At 43.6% G+C, this 19,482-nt stretch overlaps 1 protein-coding gene across 21 annotated transcripts in view; it reads left to right on the top strand.

Moving 5' to 3' along the window:
- BCAN (brevican) overlaps positions 1-19,482 on the top strand; it is a gene marked incomplete at its 5' end in the record, with an annotated part of 43,422 nt that overhangs the window by 20,638 nt on the left and 3,302 nt on the right. For 12 of the 21 annotated variants that reach the window (XM_083478252.1, XM_083478266.1, XM_083478265.1 and 9 more), the window contains 7 exons: positions 78-252; positions 3,481-3,608; positions 5,921-6,214; positions 9,391-9,714; positions 12,075-13,226; positions 17,431-17,538; positions 18,769-18,927. In XM_083478252.1, coding sequence (XP_083334378.1) covers positions 78-252; positions 3,481-3,608; positions 5,921-6,214; positions 9,391-9,714; positions 12,075-13,226; positions 17,431-17,538; positions 18,769-18,927 — 2,340 coding nt within the window. The remainder of the gene's footprint in view (positions 1-77; positions 253-3,480; positions 3,609-5,920; positions 6,215-9,390; positions 9,715-12,074; positions 13,227-17,430; positions 17,539-18,768; positions 18,928-19,482) is intronic. The other 9 variants (XM_083478255.1, XM_083478254.1, XM_083478259.1 and 6 more) reach the window with 5 other exon arrangements.

Consider the following 19,482-nt stretch of genomic DNA (forward strand, 5'->3'; position numbering starts at 1 on the left):
AGTTCCCAGGATTATTGGAGGAAAGCTATGCACTTTCAGTTTGCTCTAAATGTATGATGTCTTCTCCCATCTTCTAGGAGTTGTGTTCCTTTACCGGGAAGGCTCTGCCCGCTATGCTTACACCTTTGCCAAGGCCCAGGAGGCCTGTACCAGAATAGAAGCTGAGATCGCCACACCTGAGCAGTTGTATGCTGCCTATCTCAGTGGTTACGAGCAGTGTGATGCAGGCTGGATCGCCGATCAAACCGTCAGGTAACTGGGACTTGGAAGCTCAGTCAGTCAGTGGCATGGGGTGGAAAATGCTCTGTGATCCGTAGAAATTTATTTATTATTTATTTATGCATTTATACCCTACCTTTTTCTCCAAGGAGCTCAAAGTGCTCCTGCTCCTCTTCCTCATTTAATCCCTATAAGAACCCTGCAGGGTAGGTTAGGTTGAGAGGCAGTGATTGGCCCAAGGTCAGCCAGTGAGCTTCATGGCCAAATGGGGATCCAAACCCTGGTCTCCCAGGTCCTAGTCTGACACTTAACCACTACACTGACTCTCTTTATTAAATTTTAAAGTGTGAATTAGTAACATAATGAATGGCTAGAATATCAGTCAAACTGGCCTCTTTCTTTCTTTCAACATTCCTCTTTATATTTAAAATTATTTTTCAAGTACATGTATAGAATAATTACAGTTCAAAGAGCCAGGCTTTTATATATCTAGTTTTTCTTTTCTTGTAGAATTGGTATAGAATGAAGGCACCAGTGGTAATAATCATTATACAATTAAGTTTAGAATGATAAATTATAGTTTACAAATTATGTTATATGCTCCCAATATTGGATATGCATTGACTGAATCAAATTATAGAATTTTAGAATTGGAAGGGACCATGTGGGTCATCTAGTCCAACCACCTGAAAAGCAGGAATCTCTTTTTTGCCGAATGTGGTGCTCGAACCCACGACCCTGAGATTAAGACCTTCACATTATAATTCCAAGAGAGAATAAATGGAGTTCATTCTCCTGCAAACTTGTTATTTTTCTGCCTATCTTCTCTTCCTCTGATCAAATTTGTTAATTTAATCATGGTAGCTGTCTTCCAAATTTTAGAAAGCTAAACATCAATAGAAGCAGCTGTTGGAAGATTACCATTCTGGCTGCTGTGAACAAATGAATTATCATTTCAAGGTCTTCCTCTAGTATTTTCTTAATCAACTTTTTATCAGCAAATTAAAAAAATTATTTTAAAAATTATTTAAAAAGTTAGACATGATAATTAAAAAGTAAGATATGATAAAGACATATACGTAATAATAAAACCATCAACTCACATTAAGGATACAGTAACTACCAGTACATCTATTTCAAATTAAAAATATAAATTAATATAAGGACTCCATTTGTCCAAGTAGGTATCCATACAAAATTGTCTATATGAAATATGTTCAAATGTAGTGAGGTCCTCCTCAGTCCATTGCAGTCCTCCCATTAAAAGGTTATCTCGAGCAGCAAATGATAGAAAGATGCCAGAGACCTTGTATGTGTGCATACATATACATATGCTTATGCATATACATATGCATATACATACATGGATTGGAAATCTGGAAATAGAATGTTTCTGTTATTTAAGATTATCTTCTGCTCTGCAACCTATAGTGCAGCCTCCCCCAACCTGGTACTCTCCAGATGTATCCAGTAATCAGGGGTAGACTGCCCCGGAACAGTCAGGCCCTACATGCAGCTCTCATGGCTCATCACTATTGAGAGACCAGTCCTCCACATATTTGCCTAATCCTTAATTTAGTGACCCCCTTCCTCCATTATCACTTATTTTTATTATCAAAGGAAGGCCAGCATGCTGGATTCCCAACTCCAGATGGCAGATTCCACACTCATGCACTGTAATTTGTGATACACAAAAATGCATACACATACTGTACCATTTCTTTGTGCAATGGGAAAAGAGTACTGGGAAATGCCTGTCTTCAGAGGAACTTCATCTGCAGTCTTTCCCAACCTGGTTTCCCTCCAGAAGTTTCAGACTACAACTCCCATTAGCCATTTTGGAATGCAAATCCCATCAGCCCCAGGCTGAATGGCCATGCTACCTGGGAGTGGTTGGAGCTGTAGTCTAAAGCATCTGGAGGATACCAGGCTCAGAGGTTATGCATCAGAGGTTAGGCAGGTGGTGTCGCTTTTAGGTGGTGGAAACCTTTCCAGGATAGGGAGGGCTTGGCCTCTTTTGGAACTGGGTGTTTGATGCAGTGCTAATGAGAAAATGTGACTCTCAAGCCATCTTTTAAGAACTGGTTGTTTTTATTAGCTTTGAAATTTAGGAATGGTGACATTTTTATGGAGCTATAAAAGCCCAAGATTTATGCTGCCTCCAGGATCAGAGGCACAGCGTGTCTCTCTGCATAGCAGTTGCTGGGGAATAGAGCCAGAAGCTGGCCATTGTGCTTATGATGTACTGCTTGTGAACAGGAGGTTGGACTACCTGGGCCTTTGGCCTGATCCAGCAGCCAGGCTCTTTCAATATTGACTAAGGGCTACACACATTATGAAACCAGCACTGACATTGTGGAATATCCCTCCCGCTTTTTCTGTAGGCATTGCATAAGTGAAATTCAAACTCCCTGCAGCTCTGTTTGAAATGGGGTCAGTGGAAACTATTCACTTTGAAAAGAAATAATTTATTAGGAAGAACCTGTTCAAAACCTCACATTCCCAGTGGGGTCACTGGGACCACAAGGGGGCATGCAGTCCAACTAGAGAACCCGCCACCCCATCACTTTTCTTTTCCAATTGTTACCTGGTAGTAATGGGGTGGGGTGGCTCATGGGAGAGCTGCTTTGAGGAGCCATGGGAAATTTAAGATCATGGTGCCCCTGGATGCTAATGGCCTTTCTTGGGAAATAAAGAACCATGAGAAGCCAGATTTCCTATGGGTCCTGGTTCCCTTCATGAAATTGTGCATGTCCATTCTAATGGAAACTTTGACCAGGGATAATCTTAGGAAGTGTCCTAGGGGCTCATATCCTCCCCACCTTTTTAAAAAGCTAAACCTTTTTTTTTTTTAAAAAAAAAAAGGGCTTTACATCGCTTATAGAGCAGCAAGGCATACCGTAAAGCTCAGCACTAAGGAGACCCCACCCACCTACCACCTTAATTTCCCAGAGGTGTATATAAATATAAGTTAGCATATGCCATTATTAATGCAAAGTTGAATGGTATGCTCTCAGCAACTGCAGTTAATGCTTAAATGTGTCATACTTAATGGCATCACCAGGGCTGTTCCCTGTGACATTCCCTAGGCCTCAGGTTTGGCCATAGGTTCAGGGAAGTTCTTGCTAGCCCCAGTGACAGCAGCTGTATGTGGAACATGCCAGTGAGTAGTTCCGTCTCTTTCCCCAATCTGCCATTGGTGGAGGGCTCTGATTTGTCCTAGTCTGGGGCTATGACACTGAACACTGTTCTTATCTTCAGGTACCCCATACAGACCCCTCGTGAAGCTTGTTACGGAGACATGGATGGGTTTCCGGGTGTCCGTAACTATGGGGTAGTGGACCCAGAAGACATGTATGATGTCTACTGCTATGCTGAAGAACTGTATGGTGAGTTAGATTGACAAAATATCCTTGCTCTTTGAAATCAGAGTCTTCATGTTGCCTTTTGCTGTGGGATGTATAGAGTAGCTAACTATTGCGTTGCCTGCTGAACTTGTGATCCGTTCCATCAAATACAGCCCATCAACCAGACACTCATTCATGTCAGTGTTTTATATCCCACCCCTTCCTCCAGATCAGAGCTTACAACACAGCATACTACCACAACATTGCAGGTTACTATCAGTGAAGAGCTCTGGACTTCCTTGAGCAGAATTTCCCTTTTTAGTCTCTCTCAATCTCAACAAATGAGATACCACTTAAAATATTGCAAAACGATATCTTATGCCTATGCATTTAGCCCATAGATCTTCAACCAGTGTGATGAGTCACACAGGTGAGTTGCATTGCCACACGAGGTAGCTTGTTGCAAAGCTGTTGCTTCCATGATTCCAGTTTAGACTGACCAGACCAAAGGAGCACTACATGTGTTTCTTGACAAGGAGGCATTCTTCTGATGAAATGCTTGTTTTATCAGTTTCCATGAGTGCTGCAATGGGGCAAGAGAAAGGCACAAGATATTTTAAAAATAAGATACGTATTTTTGGCCAGCTACATGCTCATGCCTTTCTCCTGCCCCATTGCAGGACTAGTTTTCATTTCATTGTAATGCTGAGGAACAGTAGGTATGTTGCTCTCTGAATTGCCATTTTAGGGTGAAAGAAAATTAAGTTGTTAATGTCTGATGCTTCATTATGTTTTTTATATTCTGTCGGAAGCCACCCAGAGTGGCTGGGGCAACACATGTAACAATTGTTGTTGTTGTCACTATTAAGTATAAATCAAAAATGAGAAAATGAAAGTGGGACTAATGCTGCAGCTTGGGAGTCAGAGGTGAGTCTCAAGTCTGGATCGGTTGAAGATTCCATATTATCTCCTCATATTCACTGAATTGCTGGAGAGGCTGTGGAATGTGTGGTGGGCATATAGAAAAGTGGCTCAGTTCTGAGAAGAAGAATTTGTTGAAATAAAAGTAATTACTGGACAAAACACTTTTAACTGTCCAAAGCTGGCTCAGCTCAATCGTTTTACAAGAGGTAACATCAACCTAATCCAAATAAGATATACCCTGTATTTTACTAGCAGCCAAGCTTGTAATAATGAGGTACTAGAAGAAACTGGAGGGTACTTCTTTGGGAAACTGGTACAATTGCAAATAGCTCCTGTGGAAAAATTGGCAAATAAAATAAAACTGGCACACAGTTTGAAACATGAGGATGCTTTCACAATAGATTGGTCCAGCTTTATTATGTACATGGCTGGAAATGAAAACGGAGGACTCAGTTCACAAAATGAAACTTTCTGGTTAGCATAAAGTGTACATTGCCTTCTCTGCAAATGGTTGAATGAGACAGGCACTTACTATCCAATTTGGATGCCATTTCTGATGTATTGCCTAAATTTTATCTTATGGGCCAAGGCGGGATGTTTTATTTTAAGTTTTACAATGTTGTAAGAATTTAATGATAAAAATTTAAAACAACCACAGAGCATACTATATAATGCCTTGTAAAATAAACCTAAGTACATTATTAAAAGGTGCAACACCAGTCATCTGCATCTGTCACCAAAACATGCATAATCTCACTGAGGAGGGAGTCCCATAAAGAGGGTTCCACCCCAAGAATGCTGTGCCCCATGTCACTGCCTTGCCTGCCACCTGAACTGAAGGAAGAAGCCCCCTCTTCTCACACCAAGGAGCAGTACCTAAGTGCTTCTCCCCAGATAACAAGCTTCAGAAAGCCCTTACGTAACATTAATTTACCATCTAGTATAAGAGTGGGGAACCTCAGGGCAAGAGGCCAAATACAACCTTCCAGGCTTCTGTGTCCAGTTCTTGGGACTCTTCCTTGGACCCTCCCCAGGCCGCACCTCTCACTGGTCCTGCTCTGCATCCTCCTCAGGTACTTTTGCCTGGCTGGGATGTTTCTTTGTCTTAAGCATTTTAAAATGGGGTGAGGAACCTGTGGCCCCTCAACATCCCTATTGGCCACGCTGGCTGCAGGGGCTGATGGGAGATGAAAGTCGAATAACACATACTTTGTAACAACTTAGGCTGCTTGGAGCTTTTTGAAATATTAATCAAATATTAAACACAATTTATAAATGTGATTAAATAAATAGAACATCTGGAGAGCCACAGATTAGCCACTCCTGTTTTAACACATAAGTACGGTAAATATGCTTCTTTTAATTCCAGCCAAAGCATGTTTTGTTGTTATCTCTTTAAACACTGATGCCCAACTTGTCTCTGGTTGCAGGAGAGCTGTTTGTGGTGAGCTCTCCAGAGAAATTCACTTGGGAGGAGGCCAAAGCTGAGTGTAAGTCTCTGGGAGTGGAGATTGCCACGACAGGCCAGCTGTATGCAGCATGGAATGAAGGTCTGGACCACTGCAACCCTGGCTGGCTGGCAGACGGAAGTGTGCGGTACCCCATCGTCACCCCACGGGAGAAGTGTGGAGGAAACGTCTCAGGAGTCAAAACCATCTTCCTCTTTCGCAACCAGACTGGATTTCCAGATCCCCAAAGCAAATATGACGTGTATTGCTTTAGAGGTAACAATCCTTCTGGTATGGCTAAACTCTGAGTAGGATTGCCACCTTGCTCACCTGGAGGTCAAAACACAAGATAAATTAAGTCTGTGAAACTTTTCCAATCATTTGCTAGGAAGAGATACACCTGCTAAATTTCTCTGTGTTAGAGGCTCCTGTCAAGAGCACAAGAGCAGAGCCAGTGGGGGAAAGGTGGCAACTCTATTCACTAGAACAATTACTTCTAGGGCTTATCCACACTCACCTTTGCTCCGTGCATTCTACGCAGAGGTCCACTCTTTCCAGGTCTGTTTCTGGGTGGTTTTTCCTTTTGTCTTGGTGCCTTCCCCGAGAAAACCCACGTTTTACTGCTGAATCACCGCAAACGCCAATTGGGTCTGCTGCAGATTGCTGTTTGCTCCAATTCTTCAGTAAAACATGAGTTTTCCTAGGAAAGTGTTGGGACAAAGAAAAACTGCTCGCACACGACCTGGAAAGCCCGGACCTGTGCCTAGAAAGCACATAGCAGAGGTACGTGTGGATGAGCCCCTAGTTTGCTAATATTTTATGTGATTTAATTCCTGCAGGGTCCTTGGAAAAGTTTTGTTATAGTGGTACCACTAAGCAGAAGTCTGGGCCCTCACAGAAGGCACTGTCCCTTTAGACTGCTCCCATGTTGCAGGTGGGATTCAGTCAAATACTGACAACATTGCATTATCAACACATTCCTTATTGTGGATTTGACACTCTTGCACAACAAACCTGGTCCTCCCCACACTGCCCCCCTAAAGTCCTAATTTCTTGAGGTGGAAGGAAAGTGACAGGAAAATGCACTGGAAAGTGTGTGCATGAGGAATAACAATTGCTTGAGGCAATGTTGTCTAGCCTCCCCACAAACAAATCAGAATGAATGCTTGACATGGGAGTTTACATGCATTTCAACCAATCTGAAATTTGAACCAATTTCAAACAAATGCATTTTCAACAGATGCATTTTGGCAAATCAGAACAATTGCTTGACATGATAGCAAATTGAAATGCCATCCACTAAACTTCGCACAAACAAATCAGAATGAATGCTCAATAAACAAACAAACAAACAGTGGGTGCCGTTCAACCTACTTGTACCCTTTGTCTGGAAGAGACCTCAGAATGCAGCCTGGCTTGCCAATGGGGCAAAGCACATGCAGCTCCATGTTCAAAATGTGCAAGCAGCTGTGTTCAAAATGTGGTGTGTTTCAAGCCCTTGTGGCTTGGTTTCAAAATGCAAAAAAGGGAAGGCAGGTGGAAAGCCCTCAGACATGGAGAAGCATACACCCTGGGGGTTTTCCACCTGCAAGCAGCAGCGTGCCCCCCCAGTCATATTTGAGTGCAGGAAAGAGAGGGGAGAATGGGGAGATGATGTTGGAGGCACCATCACTGGCACGGCCATTTGCACATATAGGTCCCTGAATTTTCATTGAAAATGTCAACTCTGTTCTTGCCACAAACCCACGCCCATAAACAGACTGCAACAGCATAATGAATAACTGATGCCGTCATCCTAAACATACTTCTTACAGAGTAAATCCCATGGACACCATGGAATTTATAGCTGAGTAAAACTAGAATAATTCCCTTTGGACACTGTCATTACTCACTTCCCTTCCCTTCTCTGCCAATCTCTATCTTCCAAGTCAAATACATCCCCATTTCCATCACCAATCCCCATAACACAGTCAAAAGGATGAAAGGAGTTGCAGTCTGGCAAATTTGGAGATACAAACTCCTCACCTAAGTGTCATTTGACTTTCTTTCAACCCCCACCCCTACCATTTGCAGGGGTGGACTGATCTGGGCAGGAGGATAATACAGATCACTATCTAAAGCCCCCCCCCCATCACTACTGTAGTGGTTAAATTCCTCCAGAGTCTAAAACTGAATGTCCACAACAGCCCTGTGCGGTAGGTTACATTGAGATGTAGTTACTGATCCCAGGTCACTCTGAGTTTTGTGGCTGAGTGATCTGCCCCATTCACTGTTAAGAACACCTGAATTCCTCAAGAAGAGCCCTTCTGTAGCCAACCAGTAGCTCTAGCTGATCCAGAATTCAATTTTCCACAGCGCACATGCTGAAATCGCTGCTTCTCTACAAGTGTTAAAGGTGCTCTGTACACCTTTTCACTTGACCTACCCTGCCATTCAGATGCCTCTGGGAAGTTCATAAACACAGTAGCCCTCTCTTGCTGTCAGGGTGGCTCATGTGTCCTATTTTCAAATAGAGGACTGTCCATCCCAAGTCTGAGTTAAAAATAAAGAGCCACCAAAAAGAGATGGTTATGGGAACTCATCCAGAGTCAAAGGTCTGAGCCAGCCCAGAAGCCACCTTGTGTCTTCCCCACTGTGCTGAGATGTGTTGTGTTTCTGTTTAAATTACAGCAATTATTTCTAAATTTGACTCTATACAAATAAATCACCATGTGCACATTTTATGCAAATCCATGCCCTCTTTTCTTTTGATGCGACACATCCTTTTTTTGGGAGGATGCAGAACTAGCCCTCCTACCTTGACCCCCAGTAACTAGTGAGGCCTGGTGCCTCTGATCCTGCTGGTAGGAAGTAATTGCCAAAGCTATTGCCATTGATAAACCTGCCCACCATGAATTTCTCTCACCCACTTTTAAAGCCACCTAAGTTCATTTTTGTTATTAGAAGGAGCATGCGGGGAAGTGGGGGCTGAACCTCTCAACCTTCCCTCTCTATGCCAGTCATTGGCGCATGGAGAGGGAAGGGTTCTGCTAATTTCCTGCTGTGTACCCATGCTGTGGTATGACATAACCCAGAACCCCTTTTCAACATGGGCAGATGTGTCAATAAACAAACATGACTTTAGGGCCAGCTGGGTGAGGCAACTGCCTCAGGTGGCAGTTGCTACAAGGGCAGCAGTGGGCTCCCCCTCTCCACAAACTAGCCTGCTGCCCTCACTCACGTGTGAGGGAAAATGCTCATTACCAGTATTCTTCAGCTGCCAGTCTGGTTGTCTTCTGTACACAGAACCAGGGGGAATCGCCATCTTGGTCCTTTGCCTCAAACAGCGAAACCCTGCCCTGTCTTGCCTACCCCTATGTGAGTAAGCTCAGCATTCCTGCCCAGGCTGCTTTGAAACGATGTTTCTGAAGTACCCCCAGAGGCAGTAACACCCCCTTTCTTTCTGCCCACAGAAGAGACAAGCCCTTTTTCTGATTCTCCAGTCCCCGAGGCAGAGGGCAGCAAGGAGATTGTGACTGTGACAGAAAAGATGGAAGAGCTGCGGCTGCCCAAAGCGGAGCGCGAGGTGGCGAAGGAATCCAGAGGGGCCATTTATTCCGTGCCCCTTTTGCAGGACAACCTTGAGGCTCAGCAGCAAAAGCCCAGCAGTGCCCCTGAAGAGACAGCCCCACAAGGGCCTGAGGCAGGCCCAGGTAGCTGTGCTTTCAGTCCAGGACAGAGAGATGAGGAAGGGGGAAAGGAAAGAGATGGAGGTTGCCCAGGGAGACACAGGCATGGTAGGTGAAGAGAAGAAAGGTCTGAGGATCATAAAGGGTTGAGCAGCTGTGATTCCTGCATTGCAGAGGGTTCGACCAGATAACCCTTTGGGTAAGAAGGAAACTTCTCTGGGAAGAGGTTCAGAAAAGGGCAACTAAAATGGAGTGACTCCCCTATGAGGAGAGGTTGCAGTGTTTTGATTTGTTATCTAGAGAAAAGGTGAGTTATAGGTGATATACTATTAGAAGTTTATAAAACTGTGCAAATGGAGTTTGCTCCCACCGGACGCAGTGATGGCCACCAACTTGGATGGCCATCAGATTAGACAAATTCATTTGGGATAGTGGCTACTTGCCATGTTCACTATGCTCCGCCTCCACAGTTTGGAGGCAGTAATGCTTCTGGATACCAGTTACTGGAAGCCACAAGAGGGGAGAGGGAGTGCTCTTGTGCTCTGATCCCACTTGTGGGTTTCCCACAGGCATCTGATTGGCCACTGTGAGAACAGGATGCTGGACTAAATGGGCCATTGGCCTGATCTAAGAGGCTCTTCTTACATTCTAAATTGGAAGGTCAGTCCTTTTAATCCCCTACTAGGAATGGGCTGTAAGATTGTGGGCTATGCCCATTGGGTTTCATGCATTTAGACCCTGTACAAACACAATGCTCACATCTGGACAACTGGGGCTACCACTGAGAAGGGTGTGATATTGACCCAGAGAGCTGAGGATTGTCTGGGGTGAGAAACAAAACAAACGAAATTAAAGTTCTATAAATAAATGGGACAGATTTTTCTCATAAAACCCCTGAATTCTTCAGACTGCATAAATTATGCAAAAATAAACAAAAAACGATTCCAATCTGTTTAATCTGCATAATCCACCCTACATCATCTGGACAGAAACAAAAACTTGGGTGCTAACACAAGTTAGGGGGAGAAAAAAGAGAGAGAGAGATTTGCACCCCCTATAACTCAGCCCTGACTGAAGACTTTATTATTCTATCAAGCTTTTCAGCTGAACTCTGACTTTATAGTTTGAACTCATTTTTAGTCTTACTCTATTGAGATGACTGTAATTAAGCAGCATACAAATTATTAAAACAAATAATAAATAAAAATAAGTGTACTGTATCAGATACAGAGACCCCTCTTTTGCGCCTTCCTATCAAAGTTCCTTTTAAATGGAGATTCCAGGAAAATGAATTTCACGATTCATTCCATAGTCAGTGAGTATATGTGTATTGTACACCAGTACCTGACACCCAGTATTTGGTACTTTTTTGCCAGTATTTGGCATGAATTGGCAGTTAACTACCTGACAGCGCTGGGTAGCTAATTCGGTGCAGTATTTTGCATTTGGCAGTTTCTGGCAAATCCACGACATATATGCCGTGCTCATCCATTCAATTCAGAATCCAAATTTTGCAATTGGTAATGGTGTCTCTCCTGTCTACCCCCCCCATCTTATTTGAGTGCTCTTTAAAAAAAAAAAAAAAGCCCACACAAACAGAGGAGGTAAACTCTCCCACACATGCAAATGTGAATACAGCATTAACCATGAAATGGGAGACACTTGCTGAATCTCACCATTGATTAGGCCAGGGGTTGATTAGGCCAGGGGTGATCCAGATATTGTTGACTACAACCCCCATAATTTGTAGTCTGCTGGCGCTGCTCACTGCTGGAAGTTAGAATCCAACCACAACTGGAGAGTCAAGGGTTGCCTAACCCTAGAATAGATCTGCAAGTGCCTCCTGGGTTTAGTTCTCTTTCTTTTATTTATTTCTTTATTGAATTTTAATAACAACAGACAGAAAGAGAAATTATCTTAAATATGTTAAGCTGTCAGCAGTTTCCAATAAGAACATAAAGGATATAGCTAAGCATGTGAATTACTCAGTCAATAATGAAACATACCAAGAGAGAAAGGATGTGTGGTCCACAATTACCATTGGTTCCATGGTCTAAAGCAAAACAATTAAAATGTGTCATTTCAGAAAAGATTTAAAAGAGACCTTTAACTGTACTAAATCCCAGCGTTTGCATAGAAGTTTGGACCTGATACTGTGCTTGTATATGAAAGAAAATTAGACCAAATGGCAAGGAAGGAATCTTGAGTACTTGGGCCCTTGAACACTTAGCTTTTTCAAGAAGAGCAATTTGCCAAGTCTTGGAATATCAATAGTCTGGATAATTAAGATCAAAAGTCTTCCAAAACTTGGCAGTTGTATTCCAGGCCACTGTCAAAAGATGCAAGGTCAGTTTCTTGTTATTCAGATCTTAATCCAAATCTACAAACCAATTGTCTTTCTAAGTGCAGTGTCTAAGGACAATTCCCACCTTTGGGAAGATTTCATTTCGTTCCTTTCAATTTTGCAGAGGAAGAGACAGAAGAAGCCCAGAGCACTGAGGAAGATGAGATGTTTGATCTAGGCCATCCGGTAGAAGAGGAATCTGATGAAGAACAAAACCTGCCCGGGCCTTCAGAGGCAGCTCCAGAGGAGTTTGAGTCCACAGCAGAAGATGAGGTGGAAAGCACCACTCAGGCATGGTCCCAAACCTCCCCAGACCTCAGCACATCAGAGGATGAGTATGAACCCCATGGCTTTCATGGCCCTGCAGGTTCTGCCCTAGCACCCTCTCAAGAGCATAGAGGAGAAGGCACCACTGAAGCTGACTCTTCTGACAGTCTCTCCACTGGCGGAGGAAGCCAAGCAGCAAGTGACTCTGAAGAGCTGCATAAAGACCCATCGTCATCACCCTCCACCTCAGAGATTGCAGCTGAAAGGAAGGTTGTCCCTCTAGAGCAGGTGGCTCAAAATATCAGCTACAGTGATCCTGAAAAAGCTGGCAATGTTCCTCATCAGCCTGAGCACTCGGGGCTGCCTGAAAACTCCTCTGCAGCTGCTGAGCAGACCCACATGCATGTAGCCCTGCAAAGTGGGCTTGTTCCTGGATTCACAAGCACCCACGTCCCTGGTCATCCTGGCGACTCAGTCGATGCAGAGTTTTCAGGGGCTGTGCCTCCGGGAACAGCTGCAACTGTGGAGAGGACAGCAGTGTGGAAGAGGGTGGTCCCAGAATCCTCAAGCACCACAGCTGCCAGCCTGTCTGAAGAGAGCGAGGAGCATTCTGGGTCTGCCTGGATTTCACCTGCCGTTGCCACGGGGTTTGCAACTTCCAGTCCCAAAGAGGCTGTGGTTGACTCAGGACATGCAGTTAGCACCCAACTTCCTGGGGAGGAGCATGAGACTGAGGAGGCCACTGAGAGCACCACACCAGACCTGTCAGCAGAAGAATCGGATGAAGAAAGGGAAACCACCATGGCTGGCCCAGTGCCAACTGGAGGTGGCGAAGAGCACGATGGGGAGAAAGAAGATGCCCCCTCACTTGCCGAGGTCATCTCTGGAGACATATCAGGCTCACCATTCATGAGCCCTCTGTTCACAGAGCCCTCCTTGACCACTGCCCACCCTCTGCCTGTCCTGCCCACAGAAAGTGCCAGCCTTGGATCAGGTGGGAACATTTCAGGTAACTCTTTTGCCTGCACTGCCTTGGTGCTCTTGGCCACTATTTTGGCTGACCTTTCCCACTAAAACCCTAATGATGTTCCCCCCAAAGCCACGCTTTTCTCTTTGTATATGTCTCTCCCACCCCCCATTTCTTCTCCCCCCACATCACCTGGATTGGGAAAGGTATAAAGACCCAGAGAAGCACATGTTTTGTCAAACAAACAAACAAACAAAATAGTCTTAGAGAGTGCATGCTCTTTAAATCTCTCCTACTTCTATGAAGTGTTTTAATGACTATTTCCATGAAAAACAAGCCGGGAATGAGGACAGCACTGGTCATAACAAGGAGACTAATAAAAAAAGAGAGAGAAAATTAAAAACTTTCTAGAAGAAGGCCATCTGGCTGGATGTATGTACCCTATTGTGTGTGTCTTGTGTTTTTTCCCCTCACATTGCTCCTCTGCTTATTTGTTTCCCTCCACACTAATGAATTAATATCCCTAACGTTACTTAAACCCTTGCTCAGCACTGATCTTAGAGCCATATTCTCATGAGTGATGATTACAAATATTAGAAGTGTGTGTGTGTGTGTGTGTGTGTGTGTGTGTGTGTGTGGTGAATATAGGAAGCTGTCTCATACTGATTATGGTCATTGGTCGATCTACCTCAGTATTGTCTGCATACACACTATACCTTCAAAGCACATCCTTTCTCTCAAAGAATTCTGGGTGCTGTGGTCTATGGAAGCAAGCTAGAGATAACCTTGCCAGGAGTGGCCCAAGCCATTTTGCTGCTTGAAGCAAAGGACAAGATGGTGCATTCCCCATCCTGTGCACAAAATCTGACAAATAGTTGAATCTTACTTCAGCACTGGTGATGGAGCAGAGTTCTCCACCACATCCTTAAGGCAGCAAACTAGCTTAGTGGCTGCAGGGCAGACCACATGGCGCACATTTTTAGCTACTGTCCGCCCCTCAGAATTTGCTGCTTGAGGCACTTGCCTTATTCTCCCTCATGGAAGGACTGGTTTTGCACCCTGCCTACTTGGTGCATGTGACATGCCTGTGGCCTTCTTTTATCCTCACAACAGCCTTAGGAGGTTGATTAGGTTAAAGTAATGGCAACTTGCCCAAGGCCACCTTAGCATGCTTTGTGACTAAGCAAAAATTTGGAAGCATTTTGGCCTATCTAAGTCCAATACTGGCGCTGTGTGTGTGTGTGTGTGTGTGTGTGTGTGTGTGTGTATAGTTGGCATAGGAGGATTTTTTAAAGATAGTGCTGGGCATAATCTGGGCTTTCTAAGGGAAGGGACAGCAAAATATGAGCCCTCACAGAAGGATATTGTTGGGAAATTCAGTGTCTGAATAATGGGAATGGTGGAACAAATAATTTTGCTTTCTCTTACAAAATAGCAATGGTCTGGGAGAGCCCAAGTCTGTGTTTCTCTAGCCTCCAGCTCAGGAGATGAAGAGAAAATATCTGGTCGTGTGCTCTGCTTTATAGAGGGCTTGTATGCTCAGCTCTCTGAACATGGTGAAAACTTAGAAAGTCCTCCTTGAAACAGCTGGTGCAGAGAGTTTAATCATCATCAGGATTGTCATCAGGAGGCACTAGCACCAAATCTTTTGCACGGTCCCCCAGTCTTCTTCCCACCTTATCTATTTATCTAATTTGCTTATTTTTTGTATTAAACTTAATAAAAAATATGTTTCTAAAAATGTAACATTTATATAAATTGCAGGATTAAACAATGCATACACAGTCACACACGTTTATTTCTGTCTTAGCTTCTTGCTAAGCGCGCGCACACACACACACACACACACACACACATGCTAAAAAGTAAAATTGTCAATTTTTATGAATCAAATCTTTATTGCAAGGGTTAATGAGAAGTATTAAAACAGAAGAATAAGAGGCAGACAGAACACATTATCCAGATGTGTACAGTGGGATAAAATAAATAGAAGAGTAGCAAACAGTAAAATGAAATGGACACCAACATTTTAAAAGTTACACCAAGTCACAAACTCCAAAGAGGAAAATTACAACACGTCGGGGGTCATTTCTTGGTGAGTTTTGCTTGCAGCAACACACAGAGTGGCAGGTGTCTTAAGAAACTACACTGCCCAGCATTCTTTGTGGGAAGACATGACTGTTTAATGATGCTTTAAATGTATCATATGGCTGCAGCAAGATGGAGGCAAAGGGTGATGGGCCACAAAGGGGCAAACCATCTGGTCTGGAGTTGCTGGGCAATAAGTTGTGAACCACCCTGAGATCTACAGATGAAAGGCAGTATACAAAATTAATTAATGAATTAATTGATAATAAATAAATTCTACACTACCAATATTAACTGTTTCAGTGTAAGAAGAGTCTGGCTGTGGGACCATCCAGCCTAGCATTCTACTTTCTGCAGTGACCAAGCAGATACCTCCAGGAAATCCACAGCAGAGCAGTAGAGCCACACTCTGCCCCCATTGTTTGCCCCCAGCAAAGTGGCATTCTGAGACAGACCACCTCTGGACATGCAGGTTCCTGTTGAAGACATTGAAGAATCTATCCTCCTAGAACCAAGGGACTTCAGTGTATCTGAATGTTGACAGGAAAGGCGTCATGATAGAAGCTTATGAAATTATAAACGGCATGGAGAAAGTGGATGGAGACATACTTGTCTCCCTCTCCCATAACACTAGAATTTAAGGATATCCAGCGAAGCTGAATATTGGAAGATACAGGACAAACAAAAGAAAGGACTTATTCACAGAGCTGTGATGCTCATGTAGTTCAACTAGATGGCTCAATGGCCTGATCCAGCAAACTCTCCTTATGGTCATCTGCCCCACCTTCTCCTTGCTGAAATAGGCTTTACCTACTTTATTAATATAAAGGTGATTTAAATAAAGGATAATGCAGCCTGTCAAGTAAACCATAGAGCCTTACATGTGTTGGCTGAGAGAACACCAGTAGAGAATTAAAACCACAAAATATGCAGCCAATTAAAACATGGAAATATAAGCTGCTGGACCTTTAAAATATGTCATTCTAAGTTCCGTCCAAAGTTTTCCACTTCCCCCAGCACAGAAAAAAACCACATGTCTGGTAAGGTAAAAATGGTTTACTTACAAACTCTTCAAAAATCAGGTTCATGTGCTTTTCCATACAGCAGTCAAAAAACATAGGCAGTAAAACTTATGTTAGTTCCAAAGTGGTGGAAGTTCCTAAATTATTTGTATAAGAACACAAGGGTGGTTGTGTGTGCGTTCTTAAGTCATGTGGTCTGAGCTTGGAGCAACCAGCTCAGACCTCTTTATAGACTGGAGTGCACATGTTAGACTGAGGCAAACAATATACCTGGCTTCCTTCCTCCCATGGTGAGAGGAGTGACCTAGCTACATGTGGCAGGACTCTGGCGCAATACTCTCTGGCATTAACCCCTTTGTGCATTAATTACACTTAAGCATTTTGGTTATATGTGGCTGGTTATCCTACAGTATTTTAGCACCAAAGTCTGGAACTTGGCCCTGTAGGAGATTAGCAACCAGAATGGCTTGAAATGACACTTCTATTGCAGCAAATAGAAAGCCTTTTTCAAGCCTAATTCAGTGGGGGATGGAGGATTTGGGGGGGGGGGGTCACAACTGATTATGTAAAGGTTAAGCCTCCCCTCCCTACCTGTGACCCCACCCCCCCATTGTTCATCAATTGTTGCAATTAAGCTTCAAAAAAAGCTTTTATTGGAGGTTTAAAAGCCAAATTATTGCAGGAGTGTGTGCGGGGTTTTTTTCTGGAGATAGCAGCAGTGTAGGGGAAAAGGTTAACTCTTGCCTCCCCAGCTAGGCCTCTTCAGAAGATCATTCCACCATGATTAAACATGGGGGCAGGGGGAAACAAAAACACTATTTTCAAGCCTTCTTGCTGGGATAGCATACTCTTCAACATTTCTCTGATGAAAATAGCGGCATCCTATTCCCTACCTTCCAACATTTCTCCCATGAAAATAGGGACATCCTAGTGTGATGTGGGGAAGCTTGATGGGCTTTAAATTTGTGGTGTGGGTCTGTTGTGAGTGTGTGTGGTTGTGGTTTGCACATGGTTGCAATGCTGTGCCTGCAGCGATTTGCCAAGGCCCCTCCTCTAAGTGGGCATGGCTCTGCCCAGCAAGTGAAGTTCCTGCCTTCATTGACTGGAGCATCCTCTTCCTGGCCATTTGCTTCCAGGTGACTGTATCCCAAACCCCTGTAGGAATGGAGGGACCTGCACTGAAGAAGGGGACCACACAGGGTGCCTTTGCCTACCAGGCTACGGAGGAGATGCTTGTGAGATCGGTGAGTAGAACAACTGAGTCTGCTGCAAGGTATATGTTTGAACCCACACGGTGCCCACCAACCACTTGTCTATGGACGCTCCCAGGAGGTTTAAGATCTTTGACTGGAGTTATGTGCCCGCCATGAATATGTGTTCCTGCCTTATGCTCACAAGAAGTTCACACACTGGAGGAATAAAGGAAGACCTGTTCATTACATGAAATAAAAGTGACAGAGCATATGGGTGCTGTTTCAACCAGCAAGATTACAAAATAAGCAGACAGTAAATCATACAGCATGTATCATACAGCATTGTTCTCTATCTTAAAGATTTAAACAGTCCTGACTATCCCAAAAGCCTAGAGCAGTGGTTCCAAAGCTCCCCACCCCCTGGTTCCATAAACCCATCCCTGGTACCCTCAACCTCCCTTTTATACAGAATAGCAGTCTGCATGTTCCCCTAAGGAAGATAGTAACTCAATAGAATTCAGAACAGTAACCATTAATTGCACATTGATTCAAAATCCATTTAAAGCTATTTCGTTTAATTAATTCAACAAAACAGAAGGACTTGATCCAGTGATGCCAGCTTTTCAAAGTGATTTATACTCCCAGCATCCCCCTGCCACCCCTTTGCCTCTTAGCATGACCCCTATACAGTACCACCGCCCTCCAGAGGATGGTACCACTCGCTGGCCTAGAATGTGAGCATGACAATTTGCCACAGCACCCACACTAAAAGCAAAGTGAGAAAGGGAAGGAGAAAAGTATACCTGTTCTCAAGTAAACAGTACCTAAGCCAGGAATCAAGAGGTCTGTGCCTTTTGTTTGAGAGTCATGCTCTTCCTGTCAATAGCCTGTACCGGCAAGGCTACAGCATTTCTCTCACCCATTCCAGGGAAGCTGATATTTGAGATCATTGAGGAACAAGAGAGGGGGACCCCCTGGAACTTTGAGCTGCCCAACATTTAAAAATCTTGACTTTAGGTTTTATTTTGGGCCATTGTTACGTTATGAAGGAGGGAGGGTTTTTCTTATAAGTGAGTGCCATAACACCTTTATTCCATTGCTTATTTCCTGCAAATTCCTGTATATTTATATTTAATGTGAGAATGTGCAGATCTAATGGAACATTTCACACATAGTATAGCTAAGCTGCCTTTAACCAGGCGACCTTTTTATTGCAAAGTAGGCTAGTTGATATTGCCTGTCTAACAAGCATTTTTGTCTCTCTCCTTTCTTTCTGCCAAGACCTGGAAAAATGCCGGCCTGGCTGGGACAGCTTCCAAGGGTTCTGTTACAAGCACTTCTCCACCCGGAGAAGCTGGGAGGATGCTGAGACCCAGTGCAGGAAGCTCGGAGGGCACCTGGCTAATATCATGACACCAGAAGAGCAGAACTTCATCAACAGTATGCCCACCAGGGGTTTCAGTAACATGGGCTTAGTTAATGTGGCAGTAATCCAGCAGTACAAAAATGTGTATATTAGGGGAAAGTGTGCATTGAAATTCATCAGCTAGTGAAAATAACCCTCAAAAAAAGCATTTTATTAAACAAAACTGTGTACAGTATATAATAGGGGAAATGTGCACTAAATTGCACAACAATTTTTCATGAAGACTTAAACAAAATTAAACAATATAAAGAAAATGAAAAAGATTACAGTGGTGTAGCACAGTGCAATACAGAATGAATTCTTAAAAATTGTGGATTGGTGGGGAAACTGAATTTTATTAAACAAAATTTTATTAAACAAACAAACAAACCTAAGAAACGGAGAGAAACCAGAATTGACATTTTTGCCCTCCCCATGCCATCTCTAACAACTTCCTTCAAAGAGAGAGTTTCTATAATTTCAAATCCAAACTCAAGTAAGTATCTCTTCCCCATGAAGCCTCAAGGACACTGCAGCCCACCCTGGAACGTTATCCTAGGCTGCCATCTAGAGTCATCTGATGGCACAGC

Source organism: Podarcis liolepis (genome assembly GCF_965112155.1).
Source record: "Podarcis liolepis genome assembly, chromosome: 15".
Lineage (NCBI taxonomy): Eukaryota > Metazoa > Chordata > Lepidosauria > Squamata > Lacertidae > Podarcis > Podarcis liolepis.